The 26,789-nt window shown below is 41.5% G+C and overlaps 3 protein-coding genes across 4 annotated transcripts; 2 read left to right on the top strand and 1 right to left on the bottom strand.

Annotated features, from left to right (window-relative positions):
- Positions 1-1,332: 1,332 nt before the first annotated feature.
- On the top strand, positions 1,333-5,966 carry gde1 (glycerophosphodiester phosphodiesterase 1; the record flags this gene model as incomplete). The annotated part of the gene is given in 4 exon segments (XM_014336482.2): positions 1,333-1,438; positions 2,207-2,299; positions 3,453-3,664; positions 3,986-5,966. Coding segments are annotated over 4 exon segments (559 nt in total), but the record flags the coding sequence as incomplete, so codon positions are not given.
- Positions 5,967-7,442: 1,476 nt separating this feature from the next.
- mcrip2 (MAPK regulated corepressor interacting protein 2) lies at positions 7,443-12,016 on the top strand. Its single transcript, XM_005931323.2, has 5 exons — positions 7,443-8,031; positions 8,193-8,262; positions 9,050-9,183; positions 10,738-10,845; positions 11,521-12,016. Exons 1-5 carry the CDS (start codon positions 7,977-7,979, stop codon positions 11,589-11,591), a joined length of 438 nt encoding a protein of 145 aa, XP_005931385.1. The 5' UTR covers positions 7,443-7,976; the 3' UTR covers positions 11,592-12,016.
- Positions 12,017-12,811: 795 nt separating this feature from the next.
- Positions 12,812-26,430, bottom strand: slx4 (SLX4 structure-specific endonuclease subunit homolog (S. cerevisiae)). Of its 2 annotated transcripts, none has more exons than XM_005931324.3 (14): positions 26,220-26,430; positions 25,457-25,968; positions 24,130-24,337; positions 23,455-23,682; positions 23,155-23,381; positions 22,153-22,448; positions 21,640-21,886; positions 21,115-21,284; positions 19,916-20,062; positions 19,365-19,534; positions 16,284-18,562; positions 15,273-15,372; positions 14,744-15,046; positions 12,812-13,231 (listed from the first exon to the last, which is right to left on the bottom strand). In XM_005931324.3, the coding sequence occupies exons 2-14, from the start codon at positions 25,923-25,925 to the stop codon at positions 12,892-12,894; spliced, it is 5,184 nt and encodes a 1,727-aa protein (XP_005931386.1). In that variant the 5' UTR covers positions 25,926-25,968; positions 26,220-26,430; the 3' UTR covers positions 12,812-12,891. The 2 variants fall into 2 exon arrangements, with proteins under 2 accessions (XP_005931386.1, XP_042080482.1); XM_042224548.1 differs by lacking the exon at positions 26,220-26,430 and having other exon boundaries at positions 25,457-25,749; positions 25,856-25,962.
- Between the last annotated feature and the right edge of the window lie 359 nt (positions 26,431-26,789).

Below are 26,789 nucleotides of genomic sequence, written 5' to 3'. Positions count from 1 at the left end.
TATAATCTGTCTTTAAACTTTAAAGCAATATACAAGGCATTGTTAGAAATGAGTACCTAGGTGGTCGAGCATTTCACCTTGGCCTTCACTGCGCATGGAGAGAGCTGTACAACACAGTTTTTTTTTTTTTCAATGTGACGCCATATGATGTCACAATGCAAAATCACACACTGGATGATTATATCTTATCGTAAAGTTGTTACAGCTTATCAATGCCAAAGCTTTCAGCCAGTTCTGCTCCAATCATATGGGTAAAGATAACAAAATACACAGATTCTAGTATGTAATGTTTCAAGGTCAAAAGTCAGGGTCACACAAATAAGAAAATATTTCAGTTTCTACTGGATCATATCCAACGTTTAAAGTAATATATTAGTCACTGGGGGGCGTATGCATTTTTTTTAACTTTAACTTAAATGACTTTACAATAACACAGAAATATAAAAATTATATACTACACTAGACTTCCATATTAACAATGCTCACTATTCCAACCAATTTGTGCACTGTACCACTGGCAGCAAAACACCCCCGGAGCACGATGCTACCTACCACCATGCTTGACAGTTAGTACAGTGTTCTTAGGTTTGAAAGCTTCTCCGTCACTCCTACAAACACATCTCTTGGCATTGTAACCAAAGAGCTCAATCTTTGTCTAATCAGACCATAAAACTTTTGTTTTGAAGGCTTTTGGTTTATCCATGTGGACAGCTGCAAATTGCAGTTGAGCTTGAAGGTGTCAATTTTGGAGCAGTGTCTTCTTTCTTAGTCAGCTCCCTCTCAGTCTATGCTTCACTGTGACACTGGTATTCCAGCAGTTTCCAGTTCATGACAGGTTTGAGCCTCAGTGGTTCCTGGGTTATTTCCTCTCATCTAAGATTGACTGTGTGTGTCTTTGTCCAGACCTTGGCAAAGTGGTTACACATCTGAATAATTCATGCTTATGTATAACCGTTTTAAACGAATAATTTCAGACTCTTAACAAGAAGTTCATAGGTTTTTGCTTACACAAACCCCAAATTAACCCATTTACACACATGTTCAAATAATACTTTCTCTATGACAGTTTGATTGTGCTGTGCTAGATAAACACTATTTTGCCCGAGGACGGCATGTAGATTGGATGTGCCAAGGATCAAATATCTAACTGAAAGATATAGCCCAGGGAAATATCGGAGCAGGTAAACGGCGGAGAACCGGAAACTTGTGCTAGATGAGAGTGAACGAGTATATAAGTGACTTTGGCAAACTGTGTAGTGAGACGTATGAAAGATCACTGGCACAATATAAAAAGAAATCCAGTTAAAACGAGCCTTGTTTTATTTCCCCCAGGGACAAGTTTGCAGGAGAGAAGATCCCCACCCTGGAGGAGGCAGTGGAGGAATGCATCAAACTGCAGCTAACCATCTACTTTGATGTCAAAGGTCATCCAGATGAGGTAACGCCAACAAAACTGCCTGCATAACTGAGAGATTGCACATCACCATCGTCACAGTTTGCTCGTGTTGATTTTAGTGATGGCTTGATACAAACTGATCACAAGTCCAGCATTTCTACTTTTTTATTCATTACCAATAGAATGGCACTATAATACATGTCACCACTCTATTAGTTACACAAAACTAATCATTAAAATTAGTTGTGGCAAGCCAGAGTCATACCGGGGAATATCCAGAGAAGAGAAACACTACTAACACTAATGCACTTTAAGACGTCCAGAACACATGTTCCAGGTTTGTCTGTACTCAAACAAATAACAAACCCCTAAAACGCACACGGACACACACACACACAGCTTCTCACAGATTGAGGACAGCACCACTGATAAGCAATGTTTTGTTTGTGTGGTAACATTGTGCATGCTGTTAGACGTTCCTTGTTTGTTTGCTCTTTAACAACCAAATGTAACTTTGTTTGTGTTGGCAACATAAAAACTGAGCCAGGGGCAGTAGTCTCTTAGCTTAAAGTTAGGGTATTCACTCAACTCCTTAAGTGCAGCATTTGCACATTTTTAAGAAAGGGAAAGCTGCAGTTGTGGTTGGAGGCTCACGTACTGACATTTATGATTTGCGGGCCCATATGCCTGTGCATACACAGCTGCTAGTTACCACCTAGTGGTCGGAGAGGAACACCCACAAGCAAAAACATTAAATCTGCAAACAGCTGAATGACCTACGATAACCATTTGTTTCTTCTTCCTACTCAGGCAGCCGCAGCTCTAAAGGAATTGTATAAGAAATATCCGGTCCTCTACAACAGCAGCATCGTCTGCTCCTTCGAGCCCAAAGTCATCTACAGGGTAAGACGGCTCATATCTGAAGAGTTTAAAGCTTAGTTCATGTCAGTAAACACACTATTTTTCAGGGGGGATTTTTCTCTGTGGTTTTCTTCATACGATCTAGTCCAACTAGAGGAAAATTACAATTTAGAAGAAAATACACCGAGGTAAACTAATATGTAGTATAAAGAATCAAATTCCAGACATGAAGAGTTTCTGGTGACTGTCAGGTCACGTAGCACCGTTTGTTCCCAAAGGGGTAATTTCAACGCTGCAATTACACACCCTTAAAAAGTACAAAAGATAAAGATGCACAAAGTTCAGACAGTTTGGCTGCACACAGTGAAACAAAAAAAACAAAAGAAGAAATGTAGAAACAAGTTTGTGTGGGTCAGCTTATCTTATTTATCCTACATTAATTAACTTCTGCTATAAACTAGAAGTTCAAAGTTCTCTATGCATGATTATGAACCCTGACCACTTTCAGAACTTTTTTTATATTTTATTTTTTTTAAACTTGCAGCACATTGGCAACGTGGTTAACGCTGTTGCCTCATAGTATGAAGGTCCTGGGTCCAAATCAAGCATTTGGCCCGGGCCTTTCTGTGTGGAGTTGGCATTTTCTTCCCATGTCTCTGTGGGTTCTCTCTGAGTACTCCGGCTTCCTACCATAGTTTTTGGGGTAGGTTAATTGCTGATTCTAAATTGGCCGTAGGTGTGGATGTAAGTATGCCTCTGTGTTAACAGTGCGACAGGCTGGAGACCTGTCCAGGGTGTGCCCCACCTCTCGCCCTATGGCAGCCGTTACAGGCGCCAGCCGCTCCGCAACCCTGAGTAGGATAAGCGGATATCTGTGTGTTACACTTTGCACCTCCTAGACACATTTAGGTGATGGATTACAAGACTAATTAAACAGTATGAGCACACAGCTCTTAGTGCCTGAGCTCTTGGTTCCTATTTTCATTCATTTGTTACCAATTAAAGTGAACGCTAAGATGACCTGACATCAGCTGACATGTGGCTCAAAGTAGTTTACAGTTTTAATTGTAGTTATTTTTGCACAGTCTAAGAGTTAAGTTAAAAACGTATTGTAATAAATAGTGTTGACTCAGAAAGAGTGGGGAAACAAATACACAAAACAGCATGCTAATGTTCACCAACACTTTGTGTCTAGATGAGACAGAGTGACCCAGATGTGGTCACGGCACTGACCCACCGGCCTTGGAGCCTGAGCCGGTTCGGGGACGGTGCCCCACGTTTTTCATCGCTGTGGAAACATCACTGGATGACTGCCATGGACATCTTGTTGGACTGGGCACACCATAATGTTTTGTGGAAACTCTGTGGCGTTTCGGCGTTCCTGATACAGAAGAACTTTGTCTCACAGTGAGTTTTGTAGCTGGAACATACAGTCATATATTCTATATATGCGTTAGATTTCATTAGAATACAGATGTGTTAGAGGTGCATTTCAATGGCACTGCTAACTGTCTTATTCCATGCTCGGGTTTATTGTTGTGGATCATCAATAGGAGGAAATCTAAACATTACATATATTTGTATATATTAAGTATCTCACTTTTACATTTATTTTTTTTAAGTTATACCAAAAAAGTTATCGTTGCTTTGTACTCATCCTTAAAAAGTTCTTTTTGGGTCATTCAGACCAGATGAACATCACTCACCGATTGTGTGTCCTGTCTGCAGGGACTATGTGCAGTACTGGGCCCAGAGGGGTGTCGAGGTTGTAGCCTGGACCGTCAACACACAAGTAGAGAAGGAGTATTACCAGGAGGTGCTAAAAGTCAACTACATCACAGACAGCATGGTGGAAGACTGTGACCCTCATTACTGACGTACACATAAATCCACTCAACAAAATGTTGGCATTTATTAAAGATAAAAGAAACTGTCACCCATATGTAAGCTCAAGCAAGAGATCATATACTCCTTTTATTTCCAAGAACACTGTTTTTCTATGGGTGTATGTTTCCTGAAGAATTTTAACTGGGCGCCATAACAAAATACAAAGTAACAGATCTTATTACGACTAAATCACTTTAATAATGAATAATGATGAACTCGCCTGTTATATTTACAGACTTGTTAATGCAAGGTGCTGGTAATATGTGTCTATAATAGACCTGCAGCAACATGATGTATTCATCCACTCAGGACTACATTGGGGGTTTTGGGGTTTTTTTGTTTTTTCTTTTGTATGTTTGTCATGTTAGTTGTGTTTATACAGTCTTTCAGATAATGCAGAGCACTGTGTGCACTTTTTACTCACTAAAATCTGAAGAAATCTACCTTGAGATGATTTTTTTTTTTTTTGTCATTTATGACATGTGAATACTACTTATTAAAGAAACATACATAAATGCTTTATAGAGCAGCATAGACAAACTAATAATAAGTAGGCTTGGTGATTACTTATGTTGTTAATGTATGGAGAAAACAAACTTTTGTACTGTACTGTATATGAAACCACAAGGACATTTATGAGGGATCAATTGTGGCACAAATACACGAATGGAGTTAATGCATGGCTTTGTGTAAGGCTCAAGTGTTACCAATAACACAGTGCCTGTTTTTAAAGAGTAAACCCTTTTTTAGCAGTATGACAGTTTTGTAACTGCTTTTACTTGAATGGGTAAAAACTAAAGTTAGACGTTGCTTGATGTTGCTGTTTGTCTGGAAAATCAACCTCGTGCTTTTGCATTTCATATATGCTGAATGTAAAGTAAGCTGGCTTTACTTTTTTTTTCATCCCTAAACTTGAGTGTAGAATTTCAAAATGTAAATTACACAATTTGGTGTTGCCGTAAGGCTTTAAATGACTTTAATAAGCCTGACTGATTCTAGATTTTTGGGGCTAATGACTGCCAGCTTTTGGTGGTCACCACATTCTAGTATCTGATGATATCATTATATCTATACACTGTAGATATTACTGTACAACAAAAGTGGACAATTAATTTTCCTAGGTGGACATATTAGAAACTGGAACGGTTTTGGAGGTAAAATAGATATAAAATTTTTACTCAACCATAAAATCTATTTTTACTAATCAAATTGCTCCAAATAACAGGAAAATGCATCAACAGTTTAAAGTAAGGTGACACAGACTCTTGTGAATAACTACTTGATTTTTTTTTTTATTTCTTTGTAATAGTTGTGGGAATGTAGAGCTGCTTGGCAGACTGAAAATGTTGGTCTGTCATGTTCTGTGTCGTTATGTGACGGCTCTGGACACTAAAATGGATCAATAAAGGTGAACGGTTTGAGCTGATATCTTGCATCGCATCATTCAGTAAACACAAAAACCTGGACATACTGTCTCAGGAGAACATAAAACTGTTCAGGTGTAGTGTAAAACCTCATGCATTCACTGTTTGGCCCTGCTGTTAATGCTAAGCTTGTGTAGTGGGGACTGTTGATTATTAGCTTTTGGGCCTGCAGAGTCAGGCGATTGACCCAGATAGCGCAGATGAATGGGGGTTGAGTGAGAAGTGTAGTGTTGGATATCACCCTGGTTAAGCCTGTCTGAGCCGCTTCTTGTCCCGGCTGATCTTCAGTTGCTAAATGCAGAATTTCAGCTCAGGCAGTTTGGAGGCACTCAGCTAATTTTTATCTGAGCAAAAGAATCAGTTTACCTGCGTGTTTAAAAAAGAAAGAAAGAAAGAAATGTTAGATTTCAGGTAGAAATTATCAAAGGATAACAATGACGATAAGTCCCCAGAGAGATTATGGTGAGTGCCAAAAGCTGATTTAAAAACTAAAGCCCTATCCTTGTTAATAGAGTTTTTTTTTTAATGCTCACAATTGGTCAAACATTCGTAATAATTGTCTAATAAATATTTTTGAAGTGTGTAACCAAACCTTCAAACTGCACCAAAATGTAAGTTTCCTGTCAGCTTTCTTTATTACTGTCAAAGCGCCTGGAGATCTGCGAATTTGGTTTAATAGGTGAAAGGTGAGCGCTTCGCGGCTCCTAAAACCCGGCCTGAGGGGCGTTTAGTGACGTCACGCACAGGCGGACTAACCAGAAGTAAATAGAAACAACGCGACCGGAAACACAGCAGCTCCGACTTCAGAATAAAAGGCTTTTCAAAGTGTGGAAAAATTTTAAGATCCCTAGAAATGAATGTAATTAATTAATCGCAAGGTTGGGAAACAGTATGTAAATATTAAGTTTAACACAACAAAAATATACTTAAAATAGCATGAAGCTCAGTGAACTAGAAAACAATGAAAAAAAAATATTAAAAAGGTACAAACCTAATCTGAAATAACTATACAATAAAGTAAAAGTATACTAAAGAATAAAGTATAAGTAAAATACGTATAGTAAATGTCTAATATACATGTACATTTAAACTCTAAATTCACCATTAAATACTATGTAATAAAAATGAATAATAATGGAAAGGTGTTGTTGTGTGTAAATCTTAACTATGTATAATTTATGTTGTTATTATAACTAATACCAACGTAATTAAAACTATTAATTTAAACTATGATACGTTTTATTTATTTTGTTAAAGTAATACAAAAGAGAATAATTAAATGGAAAATCTGAAATAAAATACAGTGCTGTGCAAAACTTTATTTTGCTTCCAAGGACCCAGGTTTTCTTGTAATTATTATTATTATTATTATTATTATTATTATTATTTTGTGGTCCTGAGCAATACTTCTCGGGGCTTTTTTAGATCTTTTCTTTGGATAGTGGCAGCTCCTTGACTCATTTTCAGTGAATAACCAATTCTAGAGGGATGTTTGATGAGAAGAAGACAAAACACAAACAGAAACACTTGAAAACAACTGCGTATGGAACATGACAAGAAGCCCAATGACCACAAGAAGTCAGACACTAGAGGAGTATATCCCTAGAAGTCCATGCTCTGTTTGGTCCAGATCTTTACAACATTAGGCTGGGTTTTTAATGTTGTGGCTAATCAGTGTTTAAGTGCATAGTATTTTTAGCTGCATGATCAATAGTATATAACTGTGTAGTTTTTAATGTGATATAAAAGTACATATGGTGTCATCTCAAGATTTTGCTTATCATATTTTAAATGGTGCTTCAGTTTAAAGTAGCTGTAGGCTTGTATACTCCAAAATTAGTTTTATTTTGAAATGTTCAGGCGGAAGCCCTGTTCTGCATTTGGACTTGCTTGACGCTAGCCCAGCATGCTCGCTTTTAGTCCTGCAGAGAATAAAGTGTACAGTGCCCTTGTAACCTGTCAGAAATCAGAGGTGGTACAGTCGGTTCCGGAGCACCAGCAGAGGAGAGAGGGTAGGAGTGTCCGGCTTAGAGTGTCACAATTCAGGGACGTCAGGAAGCTTGCCCCCGCCTCCCATTAATGATCCCCGGCATGTGGAACTGCGTTCTCCTTGAATGACCTACACACAACCTATTGCACGAGTCCTGGACGTCGTTTCATCTCAGTTGAACCACCTGCCGGAGAGGAGCTGCAGCGGGCGGTCTACACAGCGGGCAACAAGTCGAAGCGAGTCTCTGGCAGGCCTCGAGCCAACTGTGGAGCAGCTGACCTGGACAACAATCATTTCGGGGGGCAGCCTCAGAAGGACCGGACAAGAGCTACAAGTTTCAGAGTCAGCGTTCAATGCTTGAGGCCGACAATTAAGGAGAAGGGGCAGTGCAGAATTTCTCGAGGGTATCGGCGTTCACATGATGTACACAATCACCAGAGGTCCCAGCAAACTCGTTACACAACGGAGGACAGGTGAGTGAATGTGGCCATTACCTAACGCGTGATGCAATGTAACGTCAGGCTGCTTTTGGCTCAAGAAAGCGAAAGTTTCGGGGTTGTTTCGTAAGGTGAAATGTTTGAGTGCTGGGTTACATCGAGTCTACAAACGCGTAATTTTTCCGTTTTTGCCCCAGGTAACACTCAGCAGGTCGAGAGCAAGTTCGGCGACTTGAAACTGAAGCCGACGTCCTGGCTCACGTCAAAGTGAGTATGTTTACTTTGTGTTTTTATTTAATGTTTACCTTTTTTTTTTTTTTTTTTTTTTTTGAGGGTTTCTTTGGGCGTGCTGCTGTTTGAGCAGCGCGAGCTCAAAATACTTCCCACGTGGACCGCGAGCGCGATCATATAACACGTAAGCGTGGCTTGGTTCCATTATCGGACACAACTTCTCTGGCGGCCCGTCAGTTTCTCGGGCCAATCAGAGGCGCCATTAGTTGAGGTGTGACACTGCATGGTGTAGCCGAGAGCTCTGCTACCTGAGGGGCCAACCCACCTCGCCTGCTGTGATTTATTAAGGTGTAGAAATATAAAGAAAATAATATAAAGAAAAGCCTAAATCTAGCCTTGATTGAAACTTCATCTACAAATGGCAAAACTAACTTAATGTACTGAGATAGTTAAGGTGGACTAACCAATACAAAGCTGCAGTCTCCAAAATGTCCAGGAAAAAATTGACCACTCTAAGAAAACCTTCTTGTGTGAAAGTGTGCAAGACTTAGATTTACACTTAGATTTGCACTAATATATAACACCCCACCTTCAAGAAAACACCAAGTAGGTAATGGATGCCCTTTTCAGCTCATGTTCACCCTGCCCATGAAGAACCAAGTCAGTCTGTCCTGTCATAATCAAAGTGGCCACACCTTCACCAAGTAATCCAAGCTGCTAAATGAACATAAGACTTTTACTCTCACTTTGTAACGTGACTCCTGTGACTGTCTTCATCCAAAAAGCCGCTCCTCTGCAATTAGCTCTTGTGTTTTCTCCTTAGCTCTCCTCCTCCAAAGATCGTGTTCAATCGCCTCAACGGGAAACGGTACCACAGTGCGGCCGCACAGAAGACTGAAAGCCCAGTGGAGGGATTCACTCCTGCACACGAGGAGAATGTCCGATTTGTATACGAAGGTGAGGATAAGGGGACCAATAGATGGGTGGTGATGTAAGTCAGAGTGCAAAGTGAGCCCTCCAAGACAAAAAGTCAGATCTTTATCTGAAAGGGGACGTGGTATTAGTTACTAGAGTAGCTTTACATGATTCATAGTTTATAATGAGCCTTTTCAACCTGTTCTGGGTACTAGTGTAGCCCTTCAGTTCATCTCTTAAACCATTGTAGCTCCAGTTCCTCTTCTTTTTAAGACCTCTTAATACTTCCTATTGGCGGCCTCTCACAAAAGTTTGCACAGCAAGTGGTGGACCTGCGGTGCTCAGAGGCAGAGCTGTCTGCCTGAGGGGATCATACTGGGGCTTTCCACTCGGTCTGAAACCAAGCAGCTTAGAGCCCAAGCTTTTTGGTACTTGTACAATCAGTGATCTCACTTTTTTGACACTTTGGTCATCTTTAATAAGCGTCTTTAATAGGCTGATGATAATTTGGAAATCAGATGATCTTCTGCAATACATGTCCTCCTCTGCATAAGAAGCTTTGGATATACAGATGTGCAAAATTTTAATATTTACTGTTTGTATTTTTACCGTGTTGGTAAATTTCTCTTCATATACTTAGGTTCAGAATTTATATCCTTTTTTATAAGGTAGTTTTCAGTAATGTTGGGTGTTGTTTTGCATACTAATAACCCTTTTTTTTAAAATGACAAATACCTGAACTACTGCAAAAATTCAACTAGTTGTCAGTAGGTCTCAGACGAGTGCTGCTTCTAGTCAGTAAACCCTAACAATGAGTTAAGTCCAGGCCCTGCAACATACACCCCCGTCTTGGAAGATTGTCCAGCATACCTCAGCGCCGGCCAGTATTTCATGCCGTGCTCGGATTAAATAATTTGTGGAGCTGAATCGGCATGAGCCAGCTATCTGTGTTACTCTTGGGCTGCTGCCAGTAAAGACTGCTCTGTGGCGTCCTTTTGTGACCACAAAGTTCAGCGCTTCACTTTTGTTCTCTGCTCAGACACAAGGAGGAACCGCTCTCACGCTCTGTCGAGTTGTTCGAAGAGAGAAAACCTGCTGCGGTTTATTCCAGTTGAACATGTTCACACAAAAAAGATAAAAATTGTAACAAATGTAACCTGCAGACATGATTAGAAAGCGTTTTATGCACCCGCATGCACACGTTCAACTGGTTTATTGTTTAACATCCTTAAAGCCGTTAGACATTAAATGTTTGGCTGACTATTGGAGCTCCAAGTAAGCAGAAGACATGTCCACAGAAACTAAACCTTGAGATTTATCTTGATTATTAAATGGAAAAACCTTCACCCTCAGCTGATAAACACAATCCGCCTACCAGACCAGTCCTCTCAAGGTTTGCAGCCTTCAAATGAATTTAGATAAATAGTGGTCAGAGCTGTGTAGATGTGCCCTTGAGCTCAGCTGCTGGTTGAAGATTTATTTTTATTTTTAGTGTCTTTTTGTATGAGTTCAAAGATTACAGGAAAAAATACACCAGTGTATCCATCCAACATCCAAATGGTAATTACAACTCCACGCGTGTGTGACTGTTTGCAGTGTGGCAGGAGGTGGAGCAGAAGCTGGAGGACGGCGGCAGAGGGGAGCTGGCTGGCAGCCAAGGGCCCGTTCAGTACTCCGAGAAGACCCCGAGTGCTGCGATGAAGAGTAAGTTCCCATGACTTTTAAAATGCCTCCAGTCATTTAGAAACTAACGTGACCACACTCATTTAATGTAATCTTACCGTATGTCTTTATGGCATCCTAACAGATAAACCTCTTCCTACTCATTAAGCTGCTCAGCTTTTGAACCTGTAATCTATGCATTTATTATGTCTGGGCCTTTAAACCCCTGAACAGATTGGCTATTCTCTGAATGAACAGCATGCAAGGCAGAGGGCAACTGTTGTAATAGTATTGCTTTAATTTTTAACCTCTAATTTGAGAACCTGGCTATTCCAGATAAACCAGCCGTGACGACCAAATGTAGTGCACACACCTACCTGCCTCTTCCGCTTTCCATTGTGTATCGCTACCCCGAAAAGCTTAAACCAAACCGGTTTCTAATCCTGAATTCTTTAGAATGTGAAGAAAAAAATATTATTATATATTTTTTATTTTTAAGAAGACCGAAAGCTTTTCAAATCTGAGAAATTAACAACATGACAAAAGGAGCTCTCCATTCAAATGAAGAACAATGAATCGATTAAAGACGCAGGCTGGAATTCTTCAGCTGTTAATGTAACATTTTGTTCACGTGTAGAAAACGTACTTGCTCATTTGATTCAAGCTGAAGTTAAGCTTTCGTCTCTTGTCTCTCCTGCCATCCTCCCCTCTGTGCAGACTTTGTGCCCATAGACCTGGAGGAGTGGTGGGCTCAGCGCTTCCTTGCCAACATTGCCAACCTCCCATGACTGTGATGAGGCATCGAGCCGGGACGAGGAGATGCACCGCGCTGATGCATCCGGAACTTGCCACACGGGTGGAAAGGAGGCGAGCCCGTCTCCGGGATGTGTAGCGTTGTGTCTAATTTGGAATGTGATTTGATGCCTCGTGCTTCACAACTGCTGTCGAGAAACCTGAGTGCACAACGATGCAAACGCAGCGACCTGACTGGGAACTCTTGACAGCATTGACTTTATGTTGTGCTGCTCTAACGGATCTCTCTCTCTCCCCCTCTCTCTCTCTCTCTCTACTTGAATGATGTATCAGAAGCTATGAGATCTTCCCCTTGTTCAACAACCTGCTTCCTTTCTCAAGTGTGTTCAGCTCTGCGAGCATCTTGGTTAATCTTTGGATAAGGAAAAACAAAAAAAACCACACAATGTCTTTTCAACAACTTCTGTGAGATTGCATTTCTTTGCGCTTAACTGGCTCATATTTTGTTGTTGCAACACATAACACCTGACTGTTGTGCAATACAACACGCTGAGGATTAACTTTGTATCACTGGGCTGACAAAGTGTAATATCAACTTTATTACATCAAGTGGTTTTGCTGTTTTGAAATTTTTAAATCAAAAGCCCTTTTCAGATATAACTTTACTGGCTGTTAAAGTGACAGTTTGGTCATTCAGACAGACATGTGACAGTATTGGAAAGACTGACTATAATCAGTATAAACTTAGTGAATGGCAACTTTTTAATGTTAGTGACAATGGAGAGGAGAACAAAGAGCAGGGTGTACGTGACATGTTGTGCTGATGAGAGCTGTTCAGGCTGTTCTTCTTTGGGCTGATGTGTAAATGTTACTCTTTCTTAAGATTCCTGTCATGACTTCTATGGAAAAAGTGACCCAGGTGCTCATTTTGGACACCTTGTAAGGTGCAACAGGAGTGCATGTCTGAAGGGGACTAAAGCAGCCATTTGTCAACCCCACACTACAGCCGTCATTAATCTGATTTATTTTCTTAATAAATGCAACATTTTGGGGGGGGGGGAAAAAAAAAAAAAAACAGTTAAAATACACCCGGTCCTGGAGAAACGGTGTCAATAATTACATAGTTATAAACCTGTTTTTACTAAAGATGTTCTCACCTGGGAATGATCAGTCTTTGTCTTGATCACTTAGATTTTCTTGTGGCCTTTTCGGTTATCAGACAAACGTTCCAAGCACAGAAATAAAATCTGCCATCTTTAAGTTTCTACATAAAACCATTCTTGCAGTGAGTTTAAAAGTGCGACTGTAATGCCTCCTTCCTCGCTTGCCTCTCTTTCACCTACTTTTGCCCGCCTTGCCTGTCCTCTTGACCCGCCTGCGGCTCGGTGCGGCGCGGCCTGGCTTGGCTGTGGTGAAGGTGATGCACTGAGAGTCCAGGTAGTCCATGAGCTTGGCGGCCCCCAGGCGTATCCCCGCTGCTTTGAGTTGCTCCTGAAGCTGAGACAGAACCAGAGGCTTATACTGGAGGATCTGACTGTACAGCTTGGAGTCGGACAAGATGAAGGAGCGCACGGCTTTGAGTCGATCCTGGAGCCGGGACGCTGCTTGAGAGGCAGAAATCCCGCCATCGCTGTCGGAGTCGCCGTCGGACGAGATGCATAATTCTGGATTGGACCTGATGAGAAGGAAGCGGTTAATTTTATAGACTCTACTAAGTGTCTGATTTTTAAAATGAGTGTCAGGTATCTAACTTGTATATCTGAGGGTCAAACGTGCACACACTAAGCAACAGCTGGAACTGGAAAGCTACTTCAACGGTTCCAAAATGTCTCCAATCAGCCACATGTCAGTAGTTGTGTGGTCGTGTGACCCCAGCCAGGCGTGTAAGGGGTCATGTTGGCACCAAATAATCAATCACAAAACATGAATGAAATCAAGTTTTAACCTCCCAAATATGAGGAATTGTACCTGTAACATGGGCTAAAAGCAACTCCTGATATTGGCTAAATTATCAGATCCAGAAACTCAGTTGATGGATGTGTGCAGGTTGTTTTCTCTCTCTGTCCTGCATTACTGGAGCTGCTCCTGTTCTTTCTGTGCAACACTGTAATTGTGTTAAAAGAAGCCAAAGGTCCCTGAATACTATTGCCCTGCTAATCCAACCACCAAGCGTCACTACAGTAATCCCATTTTCCAAGAGAACTGAGCAGGTGAGTAGTGGTGCTTTTCAAACACCGATCTGTTACCTGGTACAAAAACAGCATTCAGGCAAGTTACCTTAAATTCTAGTTCATATCAGCGCCATCAGCTCATGATACAGAACATCTGTGTGTGAATTTGAATTAATGCTTCATAGTATATAAAAGCAATTTACAGTAGCGTTCAACACATTTGCTGATAAAGTTTATATCACATATAATCAGCATCATTTTGAACTTTTTCCCCATTCTGTGCATTTTAAGCTCTTTTCTCTCAGGAGCGCTAACATCACGTGTCTTTGACTCATCGTCATATGGCTGTTATCTCCACTCTGTTAATGTAATTTTAGATAGTGGACATAATTAGATGAAGTATTTTAAATCACAAAATGGCATTTTTATACATTTCAAATTTCCCCAAAGAATCTCATTCATAAAGGTTGTTTATCTTGACTTTATAGCTGTGCACTCACTACTGACTAAATTCATTGTTGTTTTCCCAGGTAGGAACAAAAACAACATTCTAGAGCTCAATTAATAAAAACACTAAAAATGTAAGCACCCTCTGTATAGCTGTGGGTTGTGATGTACACAGATGTACACTTTGGTGTCATTCTGAGGCAACAGCACAGCAAATTACACACAATGACCATAGCAGGTTACAAACTGGTGCTATTCAGCTGTGAAGGAGGGCAATGGTGTCTAACATCCTCCTCTTCACAATCCTCATGCATTGTGTCGACTCTTGATGGACTTCACATCTTTAAACTAAGACATTATCTTCTGAATGTTCACGACTGCCAAGAGATGACTTGGTGTGAACCTTTGATGTCATTTGATTTGTTACCAACACTAGTACAGGTGCACACAGGCGAGCAACTCTGAATCCATCAGAAACATGGCTCCTGGAGAACACAGGCCACTGACTGAGTCTATAGTCAAGCGCTCTGTTATGTAACACCTAAGATGATCTACACGCTGCGGAGTACCTTTCCGATTCTTCACTGGCTCCAGCTGAGGAGGTGTTGGAGCCCTGTGAGTTGGACAGAGGCTCCGCCACCTCATCACCGTTGTGCTTCACAGGGCACACATCAGCAGGTGCTCGGGGTTCTTTAAACTTCACAGTCTGGGCGCAGGACACTGGCCTGCTGGCAGGGGGCTTCATCTGAGCTGTGGCTCCTGAGACTGAGGCCTCATCCTCAGAGTCTGAGCTGACCAGCTGGTGTGTGTATTGGTGGATCTCCTTCAGTTTTAGGATCATCTGGCGCTTCGGTAAAGGCCGAACGCCAAACCTGCACAGAGGCGAAAGTTAAAGGCATTTGCGAGGCACAGACGGACTAACAGATGGACAGAAGGAAAACAGCCTGACAGCGAGCAGAGCCAGACAGACTGCGTTGACAGTGACACCAGGGGAGCTAATCGGATAGATACCTCACTTAATCGCTGTGATTAGTTAGAAGAAAAAAACTTGGCCTTGTATCTAATCTTTAACGAGAGGATGAGAGTGAACCAACTGACCTGTTGAGCTTGTTCTTGAGCTCCGGCGTGTCCATGTCAGAGTAGTGGGGCATGGGAGTGATGGGCACCAAGGTGCGCCGCCTTTTGCTGTGAGACGACACTGATGAAACACAAGAAGAAGACACTGTTTAGGCACAAAGTCTAATTTCTACACTAGAAGTTCATAAATAGAAGACAAGTGCGTGCAGTCCTTTAAAAAATCCCAACTAATTATTTATTCAACAGAAATTAAGCAATATATCTGTAATAGCCCGCAATCATATCTTAAGTTATACTAATTGTAAAGCATTTGAATGAATTGGTGATATTAAACAATATAGATAAAATGAACCTGATAAAGCAATAAGCCCCCAAACAACACATTATTCCTTGTTTTCCACTTGAATTTAATCAATACTTCAAACTTTTACCAGTCAATTTGGTTTTAACCTTGAAATGAGGCTCAGATATAACATTCTTTCACAATTAACAAGTTCGTGCTTATTAAAGTTAACGAGCACAACATTAATTAATGTTGCAGAGTCTCGACTTAATATATATAGTGCCTTGAGATGCCCTTTTTTTTGTTTGGTGCTTTTTAAATAGAAACAAACTGAATTAATTGTGGAGGCTGTTTGAGAACTTGTGGTTGATAATAATAATTATCTGTCTTTTTGTGATTTGTATATAGCACTACTTTGTCTATATTTCTCTTGGTTTTTATAGTATGTGTAGCCCTGTGCAGGCTTGTCGTCCCAACCACAAGGTACAGCATGTACAACCCTGTGAATACAGACAATAACTTTCTACTTCAGGCACAGGTTGTCTGGTAGAGTGAAGAATCTGATTAGATTTTGAGGCAACTCTAGTATAAATTATGTATTAGAGGAAAAATACTTCTTGATATTTAATAAAAATTAAGACCTGTTGATACATATTGGGATGGTTTTTATAATTTAGTCTAAAACAAATATTATTTAGTAATATGCAGTTTATATTTATGCTAGCAAATTACACAATAGAAATACTTACCTGGGGTCTTATGATAGGTTGAGGGGTTCACCCTCTTAGAGAGAGGAAGGAGTTCCTCCTCCTCTTCTTCTTCTTCCCAGCTGTCCCATATTTTGGAGTCCAGGAGGCCGTTGTCAATCTCTGGTGTGGTCAGCAATTTGGCTTTAGGTGGGGACGTGGTGATGGAGGGACCTGCGTGCACCTGAGAGCGGTGACATTTAGGTGTGGAAGGGGTAGTCACGCCACCACAGCGGTTTAAAGACTCGCTGCTGTGTCTGGACGATTCAGGTCGACTGGTGGGAGAGGTTAACGACTGGGCTGTTTCTCGCTGCCCGCTGTCCTCCAGCCTCAGACTGAAGCATCCTGGATCAGCGTCTACACACACATCGAGTCCCCATGAATCATTGAACGCCATGGGAGGCTCATCCATGGCCATAAAACTCTGCTGAAAACTAGATTCTTCAACATCTGCCTCTATTTTTATTGCTCCCTCCTCTCCTTCATTGAACATTTCTTCAGTATGATCAGAATCTGTCTCTCTTCCTTCCTTCTCATTCCTTAACCTCTTTTCATAAATGCTGGAATTAAGAGAACGTCGACTCTGACTAGAGGACACGGTGAGCCTCGGTGAACTTTCAAAACTATGAGAAGACGAAGCGCGTGGGCCTGAAGGGTCAGACAAAGGGGAGAGGTAAAAGCTCCCCAGGTCTGTTTTCTCTGGGCTATCTGATGGTGCTCTCTCCCTTTTCTGACCCATTGAGTTCTGCTTACTGGCATGAGTGTGAAGCAGGGAGGAAGCAAGACGCATAGGGGAATGGTGGAGCTCCGTTTGTAAGGGAGTACTGCTGTAAGGTTGGGGGTGGCGCTGAAGAGGAATATCACGCTTTGAAGAAGCTTGGAGAGAATCAAGGTGAGTCGAGCTTGAGAGATTTGACAGTTTAGGCTGAGGTAGGGGAACTTTGAATCGCTCTCCATCGTTCCTTGAATCATCACTATTCTCTCTTTTTGGAGAAAAGCTGAAGTTCCTTTCTATCTTCAACCTGGAGACACTTCCCTTCATTTGGTCGGTGTCGGCAGAATCCTTGGTTTCACTGTTGGAGGGGTGAAGGGTGCTCTTAAGAGTAGGAGAAGAAAAAACAGAGGGTGATGATGGGGATGTTTGACTTCTCCGAAACAGCTGCGTCCTGCACATGCTGCTTCTGGTCTGAGTGGAGCTGCTCCTGGTGCCGCTGCCAGGACGGACAGGTGTGGACGGGATCAGCCAGGAAACTTCTGGAGAACAGTCTAATTGATCACCAGCACTGTGCCCCAAACTACTGGCCTCTTTATTCAAAGCTGGTTCATTGGGTGCTGAGTTGTGCCTGGATTTGATTTCTGTATAACCGGGAGAACGTGGTAAGGGGCTACGGGAACTAAGAACAGCAACATCCCCCTCAAGCTCCTCACTGGAGTCTGACAAAACTATGAGCTCAGGTTCGTCTTTTTTCTGGGCTGAATCAGGAGAATGAGGGGTGCAAATACTATAAGGACCTTGGCTTTCTCGCTTCATGTCTTCCAATAGATCTTTCTTGGGCATTTTCAATTCAACTGGATTTTTTCCCTTGTCTCCACTGCCACCCATGTCACCTACTTGTCCAGGGGACACACCTGGAACCGGCAAGTTGGATGTCCCTGGTGGAGGACTGATGGAAGGATCACTAACTACACTTGCTGAAGACTGAAGCAAAGCTCTCCCTGAAAATTCATATGATGGTTTACAAGGGGACTGCTGAGAAAGGTGCACCTTTGGCAGACCAGAGGTAGAAGCTAAGGAGGAAGGCTCTGCTTCCTCATACACCCCCCACGAATCTGAAAAGAGACGGCTGTAGCTGCGATCCAGGCTGGGGTCAGGCTCACGTTGAAAGTCAGGTTGCAGCTTTTTGTCACTTAAGCTTTTTTTAGTTTCTCCATCTTCTTCCTCATCTAGCGCCTCCTCCTCCTTCTCCTCCTCCCTCTTTCTCTGCGTGGACGCAAACTCATAGATCTCCTCCAACTCTTCCTCATTCACTTTCTCTTCGTGAATCTCTCTATCGCCTGACGTGACCTCATCAGCTTGATGATCCACTTCCAGGCCTTCATCTCTTCCTCTGTCTGAATCTTCCCCGTCGTCACCGTCAGCATCGTCTTCGTTCCACATGGAGCGGAGGAGCTCGATGAAGGCCTGGTCTGTTTCCTCCTCCTGGGTTAAGTAGTTGCCCTCGTCTCTCAGAGTCTCCTCTTGCCCAAGATGACAAAGCTGTTGTAGCTCCTGCAAGTCAAACCTGAAACAGGAAAGAGAAACGAAAGAAAGAAGCTTTCACAACAGCGTCAAATTTTAAGAGTTCTTACATGAAATTCAGAAAACATCAAAAAGAATAATACTTTTTTAAGTATTGTTTTTTATATGATTTTAATGTTTTATTTAAAAAAATGGAAACTCTTAACAGAAGTTCTTTTCACACATGCATTAGAGCCCTGAACCTTTCTCAGCTTATCTAAAGCAGCTGTATGAGAGAAGTCAAATATCTGACTCAGTCACATCACAGTCAAACCTGCCAGCTTCCAACACGCTCTCTCACATGTACGCCGTCTCCTCGTGTGTCCTACATGTGAGAAAGAACAACTGCGAACCACATCCTGACTGCATTCTCCAGATGTTTCCCATGTGTATATGTTTACAAACATCTGGGCTTCTAATTTAAGTGCAATTACGAGAACCAGCTCTGTTTCATAAAGAACAAAGCTAGACAACAAACAAGATCCTGGTTTATAGGATGAAATATCGACTGTTTAAGGCATTTGAGCTTTTTGGTGGGAGCAGACATCCACTCTAGTTTTAGGTTTTGCCATTAAAACTTCCCTCTTTAATAAGGCATACTGTAATTGCTGGTTCAGGTGACCCTGAACCGCCCCATCGTTGTGACACTATTGCCCCGGGCTACTAGGGGAACTCCGAGCGGCATTCTTTTTTTTGTTTTGTTTCTCTCTCATTTTCAGTCTGCATGTATTTATGCCACTGCTGCACGCATAAACTTTTGCTTTGTATTTTGTGCTTTGGACTTTACATCCTCCATCTCCTAGTACCTTTGTGCCAGCTCCAGCACATGAGGCTGCAGCGATGCCGGTAAGGAGAAGTGGGCTGTGTAGAGATACTGTAGAAGAGCAAACACTGCTTGGGCCGGGACGTCGCTGATCAACACCCTCTGAGCAGGAGGCACGTCTTCCTCCTGCACCCCAAAACCACTTTCATGCATCTGTGACGCGAGCAGAAGAGCAAATCGACTCTGAAAAAGCTGAATTAATTCATAAGAAACTAAAGAAACAACTTTAAACAAAACAAAATTCCCAATTTGTTTTTAAAGCATTGAAATAAAATCACATTCACACGGCTTATTCTTTCAAGCAAAATGAAATCTCAACCTGGAGCATCGCACACTACAGTATGCATCAGTGTAGACCTTTAATTACCTCTTACAATCATACTATTATTATTTATACTACTTGCTTCAATTTTTACACTAATTAGATTATATTTCATACTTGCAAAACATGACAGAACAATATGCATAATAATGCGTCCCTGGTGTTGCACATCAGCAGAGCTTTGATGTGCAACACAGTAATAACTGATTTACCATTTCTGCCAGCAGGGGGCAGCGAGCATACACCATGAAGGAATGTGCAAAGAAGACTTCTCCACTGTCCACCTGGAGCTGGACATCACTGAGCTGAGGGTTGTTCACCATGCTGCTCAGGTCTGACGCCAATGTGGACAGCGCTACCTACAGGGGGAAAACCATCACAATACAATGACGTAAGTTAACATGTTATTTAGGTCCTGATATTTATTTTATTATAATTATTGCTTTAAAAGAACACGATGAATTAAGGTGATTTAAAAACTGTGTCATCACAAAGTTAGCCTGCAGCATGCAGAACGGTTTGCATCACAGCTGGGCAGATGGGTGTTGAGCCAAACTGTGCATTGCTGGAAAGCTTATAAAAGATGACATCGTTTATAAACATGACATCATGAGTCATGTTATAGGACTCTGTGCAACCATATGAAAAAACGAATTACACCCCATGACTCAGTAGGCTGTAGAAGCATATCTACCAGTGATCAACTGAAATAATTCTTTTATATGTGTGACTGTATCAGTGTCTCTGTCTCGCATCACTGTGGAGCAATTTTGTCCCACTTTTCTTTACAACATTGCTTCTGTTCATTAAGGTTTGTGGGAATTAGTTGACAAGTTCCCGCCACAGCACTTAAATCAGGTTGAGATTTGAATTTTGGGCCAACTGCAACACCTTGACTCTTTTTTTTTTAGCAGATTTGCATCACTGTCCTGCTGCATGACCCAGTTTGAGCGAGAGAGGTGGGCTCAAATTTGACTCTACAAATACTTTGTTATTCAGATGAGTTTATGGTCAAATCAATGACTGCAAGGTGCCCAGGTCGTGTGGCTGGCTGCTCTTCACCAGCACAGCGGCTCGTACCAGCGTATGACGTGTCTGTTCTGATGTGCTGTGTTCGGCTTTCACCAGAATTTTCCAAAATTTATTGGACAACTGACTGACAAGTAGCCGTATGACTGTTCACTCAAATAAAATATCTGGAGGCGACTCTTTATATTTGGCAGCTTTTTACAACAAACCCTTGTTTATACTCCAGAACAAGAGGGCCAGATTAAACTTGGCCTGAAAACATCTAGGGACCTTACTACAGATCTAACTGAAAGAAAATAAAGCGGTCCTACAAAAATAGTACTTAAAAGATTTGGTTAGATGAAATTGATGAACTTAATGGAAATGTTAAGAAACATCTTACTGATAGGTGGCTGTCTCCAACTTTTTCCCTTGGTTGCTCAGCTGCTGTCATCGCTTGGCTATGTCTTTCCTCAGCATGCGTGTGGGCCCTTTCTGGCAGGAAGCCACTGGCACAGAGGTCAGCCTGCTCCTCTGATTCCTCCTGGATGAAGCCGCTCTCGCTGGCGTTGTCTGCAAAAAAAGGTTAAATAGTTTAGCCTCATGTTTAGCACGATGTTAAAATGTTTATAAAACTTATATAACCAACACCCACAGTTTTAGTTTTTCTTCAACATACACAGCAAGAACAGAAGACAGTGAACAAAGGTGTGTATGTGATGTGTTCACCATATTTTAGGCGCTTTGCCTTTTATTTAAATGTTCAAATTAAACTCTACAGGTAATAACATCATAATTTTATATCATATAAAATATCAAACTGTCAGTTAACTTATTGGTACAATTTTCACATTAGGTAAGGCTTTAATGCTGCTCCACTTTAAATAAAAAAATGTTTTAGGACATAATTTCTGTCCGCGTGTTTTACCTTTGGCTGTGTATCCATACTGTGTGAGTGTCATGCCTTCGTCAGCCAGGTCCATCAGGTCTTGAAGAACCTGACTGCTCACTGAGAGCTGCCCTGTACCGGGAGTGGAGGGAGCCGGGGAGCAGGAAGCCGTCTTGGCAGAGGATGGTAGGATGGAGGTCCTGAACCCAGTGGTGGGAGTTCCTTTGGCCACAGGTTGAACACAAGACTCGGGCTTGTCGCTGGAGCCTTCTGAGGCTGCATCAGTCTAGAAGTGGAGGAGTTTTTGGTCAGATATTGTAAGACATGCAAGATCACACTCTTCTCAGTATGAAGATCCACTGGGACCCATTAGTGATTCCAAAACACAACATTTTTCTCTCAACAGTTTTATCTGTGCTTAAAGTTGCATCTGATTAAAACAAATGAACAAAAGAGGTGCTTCCATTCAATCTGATTGATTAAATCCCCCATTTAGTTGAAAATTGACGCAATAACACAATAAAAAATAAACATGTCTTTGGTCTCACTCACCATTGCTGATACCCAGGGTGAGAAGAACTCCCTGAGCTCCGGAACGTAGAAATCAGACAGACAGCTGGAGTCTCCGTCAAGCAGTCGGCTTTTCTCCCAGAGGGGGGCAGCACCGCTCCAGCTATGCAGAGTGCTGGGGCTGCGAGGTGGGGTTGGGGGACAATCTGGAGGGCTGCGCAGGAGAAGAGCAGAAACACGTTCCTGCAACCTCCTCAGTGCCCCCTCAGCATCCTGAATGAGAAGTAACGGAGCAGGGCGAGGGACGACTCCTTTTTTTCTCTTTCCACGCCCTTTACCTGCACGAGGGGAGCAGAGGATTTAGGTGCTGCCGCTATTTGAAAACTTCCTCATTAAATTTGAGTAAAAAACAACTTAATGTAACCTTTTAGTTATTAAATATCTAATAGACAGTCACATATACACTGCTGCAGGGCTTTAAAACAGCAACAGGTATGCAAACCCACAATCTACCAACTGTACTGTTAAATATTTGTTACTCATTGACAAAAACAGGACGAAAACCTTCCTTGTTAAACCTTTTCTTTGCTCACGTTTGCTCTTGAGCTGTTACTGGTATTTATTCTGACTTGGTTTGATAACTGAGAAATGACCGGTCCTGATCAGCTATCATTATTAGAGACAAAGCTAAACCAAGATCAAAGGCAGGGTATCCTGGCTGCAGGGTGTGTTGATAATTAAATATTAAACTAAAGCTCAAATGTCAAATTAATAAACCACACCCAAGTTTCTGACTTTGAAAACTGAGTTGGGAATTCAGTAAATGTAAATGTGTTTTATCTCTTCTGTACTTTGGGCTTTTCCTCCTGTGACCTTGCTTAATGCAGGCATTTCTGTCTCTGGAGCTGCACGTTTCTGAGGTGTGACAGAATAAGAAGCTGGAACAAGAAATTGTTGTAGGAGAAGATTTGAATTTGGTACTCGAGTTTTATCTATCTTTATTTATCTTCTCCCCTCTCCCTGCTTTTTGAAAAACACAGATACCTGCGTCTGGCCTCAACTTCAGATCTTGAGTCTCTGACGTGTGAGAAGTGCCAGTCTTTGTGTGATACTGCCTCTCTTCCTCTTTCTTTTGTTCCAGCACGGAGGAGGACAGAGCCAGAGCCACCATGGTCTCTTCATCCAGGGCTTCGGGCTTTTTCTTGGGCTTCTTCCGTGCCTGCAGGCCTGGCTTGGTTGGGCCTTTCCTTTTGGTGCCCACAGCTTGAATGCTGAAGAAGAAAATGGCTAGAGTTAGATGTCATCTATCTTTTAGTTATGCAACAAAGTTATCGTCTGACTTACAGTAAATTAGCAGTGGCAGCACTCTGGGTTTCCTCAGCTTGTCTCTGCAGAGCCTGTATCAGCACAGCCGGTGAGACGTCCATATCTGAAGAACAGCGCTTCAAGTGGACCGAGCGGCTCTTCTGGGACTTGAACTTCTTACCACAGATGGGACAATCAGGAACACCAGAAGGTGGAGGAGGATGTGCAGGAGCCGCAGGGCCACTCTTTTCACTCTCATCCAAACACCTGTACAGAGAGATTTTTGACAAAAATGAAAAAATATATATATTCTGATTATTCAGAGAGACACTTTAGGTAAGAGTTCATGTATCTGCAAAGAAATCAAACATTTTGTAAAACACAGAAACTGAGGATGATTTTTTTTTTATTTGTGGAAAACTCTTATAACCCCAGGATTTCATTATTTTAATCAGATGTTTGTCATTATACTTTATGAAGTTATGACCTGAAAATTAGAAAAGGTATTGTTTTATTTTCCAACAAATCATTTAAATGCAACTTGGTGCACTCAATGAGTGGAATCCTTGAACTCCACATGGAGGCTACTTGTCCAATAAACACTCTCTTACAGTGCTGTAACAGTGAAGACAAACTTTTTAATGTCATTTAGCCTCCCTGTGTGTCCACTAGTATGTAAAGCTATCATCTAAAATGCAATCAAAATCCTCAGACCTGTTAAGATGCTGTGTGCGACCCTCTGCTGTCATGTGTGTTAAGTCTCTGTGGCAAATCTGACAGAAGAAAAGCCCTCCATCCTCCAAGTCCACAATCTGGGCCTGCGCTGCCTCTCTGTCCAGCTCCTGCTGCAGCTGCAGAGCAAGAGCCTCATCGTTGTCTTGAGGCTCTGGAGGAAGAGCAGAGCTGAAGGTATCTGGAGTATCTGCGAACAGCCCGGAGACAGAAATATACGGGTTAAAGTGAGGGATAGCAAGAATAACACAGCAACATTTCAGAAAACAGGATTTCAAAATAAGGAAAAGGTATGGGCCACATTTCCTATTTTTCAACGATAGAACTCAGTCCCTGGGTAACAGGTTGTTAGTAGTTTGTCAATAGTCAAGGTAAATTCTATATGGCATATACTGAAATATAATGATGCAAATTTAAAGTGTAAAATTTGGGAAAAAAATATGTCTCGGATCAATACAGACACAGAAAACCCTACATAAAATATTACAGTGTTTATAAGGTCTACCTTTGTCTTCATAATGTTGCTGCTTTTGCCATGTTTAGACTGTCAGGCAGATTAATACTATCCTTGTGTCACAAATCACCCCTGACACTCACCATCAAACACTCCATCCTGTCAACACTGTCTTCTTCAGCTCTTTTGTGCACTGCTCATTGCTTTTAATGGTTGAACTCAGGTATTTAAACTCATTCACCATTACTACCTCTACTGTTCAAGGTGTACCCCATCTCTCACCCTATAACAGCTGGAAACAGCTTCAACCCTATAAACCTGAACTGGATAAGCATAAGAAAGAAGGTGTATGCTTATTATAGTTAAGTAAACTAAACTAAACTGAACTAAAAGCTAAAACTTGGTGTGCAAAAAAACTTGTAATTATGTAATATAAAAATAAAATCTAAACTAAGTAAAATAAAATAAGAATGTAAAGCAAATGTCTTTAAATTTTGTCAGTTTGATCAAATTTGTTATTGCAGCCAGTTTGATCAGACTCTTGTGCATCTGTTAATCCAGAGAGCAGAGATTCATATTTTTATATTGTTGTATTTCCCTACTGTGCAGTTCTGAGCCTGGCAATTCTTGCCCCTGACAAATACCACCCATTAGATAACAAAGGAAAACTGAATATAATAAAAACCAAAGCTAAACATTTTAACTATAAAAACTAACCCACTCTAAACTGCCTGAACCTAAATTGAACACAAACACAACACAAACAAAACTAATGAAAAAACAAAAACTGAGCAGGAAAAGAGAGCACATCAAAGTAAGGGATGCAGTAGACTGGAGAGGATTCTATCATCTCACCCTGATTTTTTTGCTGTGTAAAAGGAGTAGAGTTGTTCTCGTGGTTTGCTGGTTGGATGTGAGTTTTGTGCACCATCTTCTGTGGACTATCTCTCTTGAACTGCTTCATCCTCAGGAGCACTTTGTCTTTCGCTCTTAGGCCGCTTTGAGGACTTGGCCCTGCTTCCTTTAAAGGCTCAGCTGATGGCCAAGCATCCCCTGACTGATGTCCAGCCTCTCCATTGACCACACGCGTTTCTCCTCCACCATCATCGCCAGCACCAGCAGCAGCAGCAGGCTGCGTCCAAGATAACCTTTTGATAGAGTTAAGAGCTTTTTTGTTATTTCTCCTTCTCTTATCCTCTTCGCTTGCTTGACTGGAGGTCTGCTTATCTGCTTTCCTGGCCTGTCTGGCTTCACCTGGTTTCTTGCGGACTCGTCTTAGATGCTTCGAGCTGAAATCTTCAAAATCCTGGTCCGAGTCATCCATTATACTGTATTTTTTTTCGCAATAAGAGGCTTTTACGATCACCCTGCAAAAAGACAACTAGTTTAAGCTGGAACCACTGATGTGAAACGATGGAGGGAAAAGGTTTAATTTGCATGTAAGTAAATTTTGCGCGGGTAATTCTGTATTCAAATAAAAACAGCGATGCTATAATTACATGCACACTAAGACAAATGGAAATAGTTATATGTGGCACAGATGTTTGACAAATCATGCCACAAAAGGTATGGAGTGAAAACAACAGCTAGCTACTTATGCTAGCACCTCTATACTTACCCATATTTGATGAATTAACTGTTTAATTTTCTGCCTCATTGTTTACAGAGGCCGCCGAAGAGTTTATTTTCATTCATTTAAAACCATATGTAATTCTATAGAGTTTTTTATTAACTAAAAAGCGTAGAAGACAGCAAACAACACTTGTTTTCATTTCAAAGCTACGCCCCAAACCGCTTCATTTAAAACTTCCGGTCATGTGACGGTGAAAGCAACGAATAACTGGCTGCTGTCGAGGTCATGTGACTAAAGCGAGTGACTTTGGACGGAATCCGTAAATAACAGTTTAATATAATAATTTATAAACGCTTTATTAAAGATTTCCAACACTTTTTTAATTGTTTTAAACTAAATAATGATTTTTTAAAAACCAGTTTAAGACCCAGGCTTGATCAACATGTTCCTTAAAGCAATCACACTGCAGCAACTCAATGAATTTACCCATGTCAACATGGTCAAGATGACCTGAAGCTCAAACCATACCACCACAATGGGAAAGAAAGGTGATTTTAAGTGACTTGGCATGCGACATGATTGTTAGCGCCAGACGGAATGGTCTGAGTATGTAGA

This window comes from Haplochromis burtoni, unplaced genomic scaffold (assembly GCF_018398535.1).
Source record: "Haplochromis burtoni strain Fernald_Lab_line unplaced genomic scaffold, NCSU_Asbu1 Contig_140, whole genome shotgun sequence".
In the NCBI taxonomy this organism is placed as follows: domain Eukaryota; kingdom Metazoa; phylum Chordata; class Actinopteri; order Cichliformes; family Cichlidae; genus Haplochromis; species Haplochromis burtoni.
This window is presented reverse-complemented; position numbering and strand designations above follow the sequence as displayed.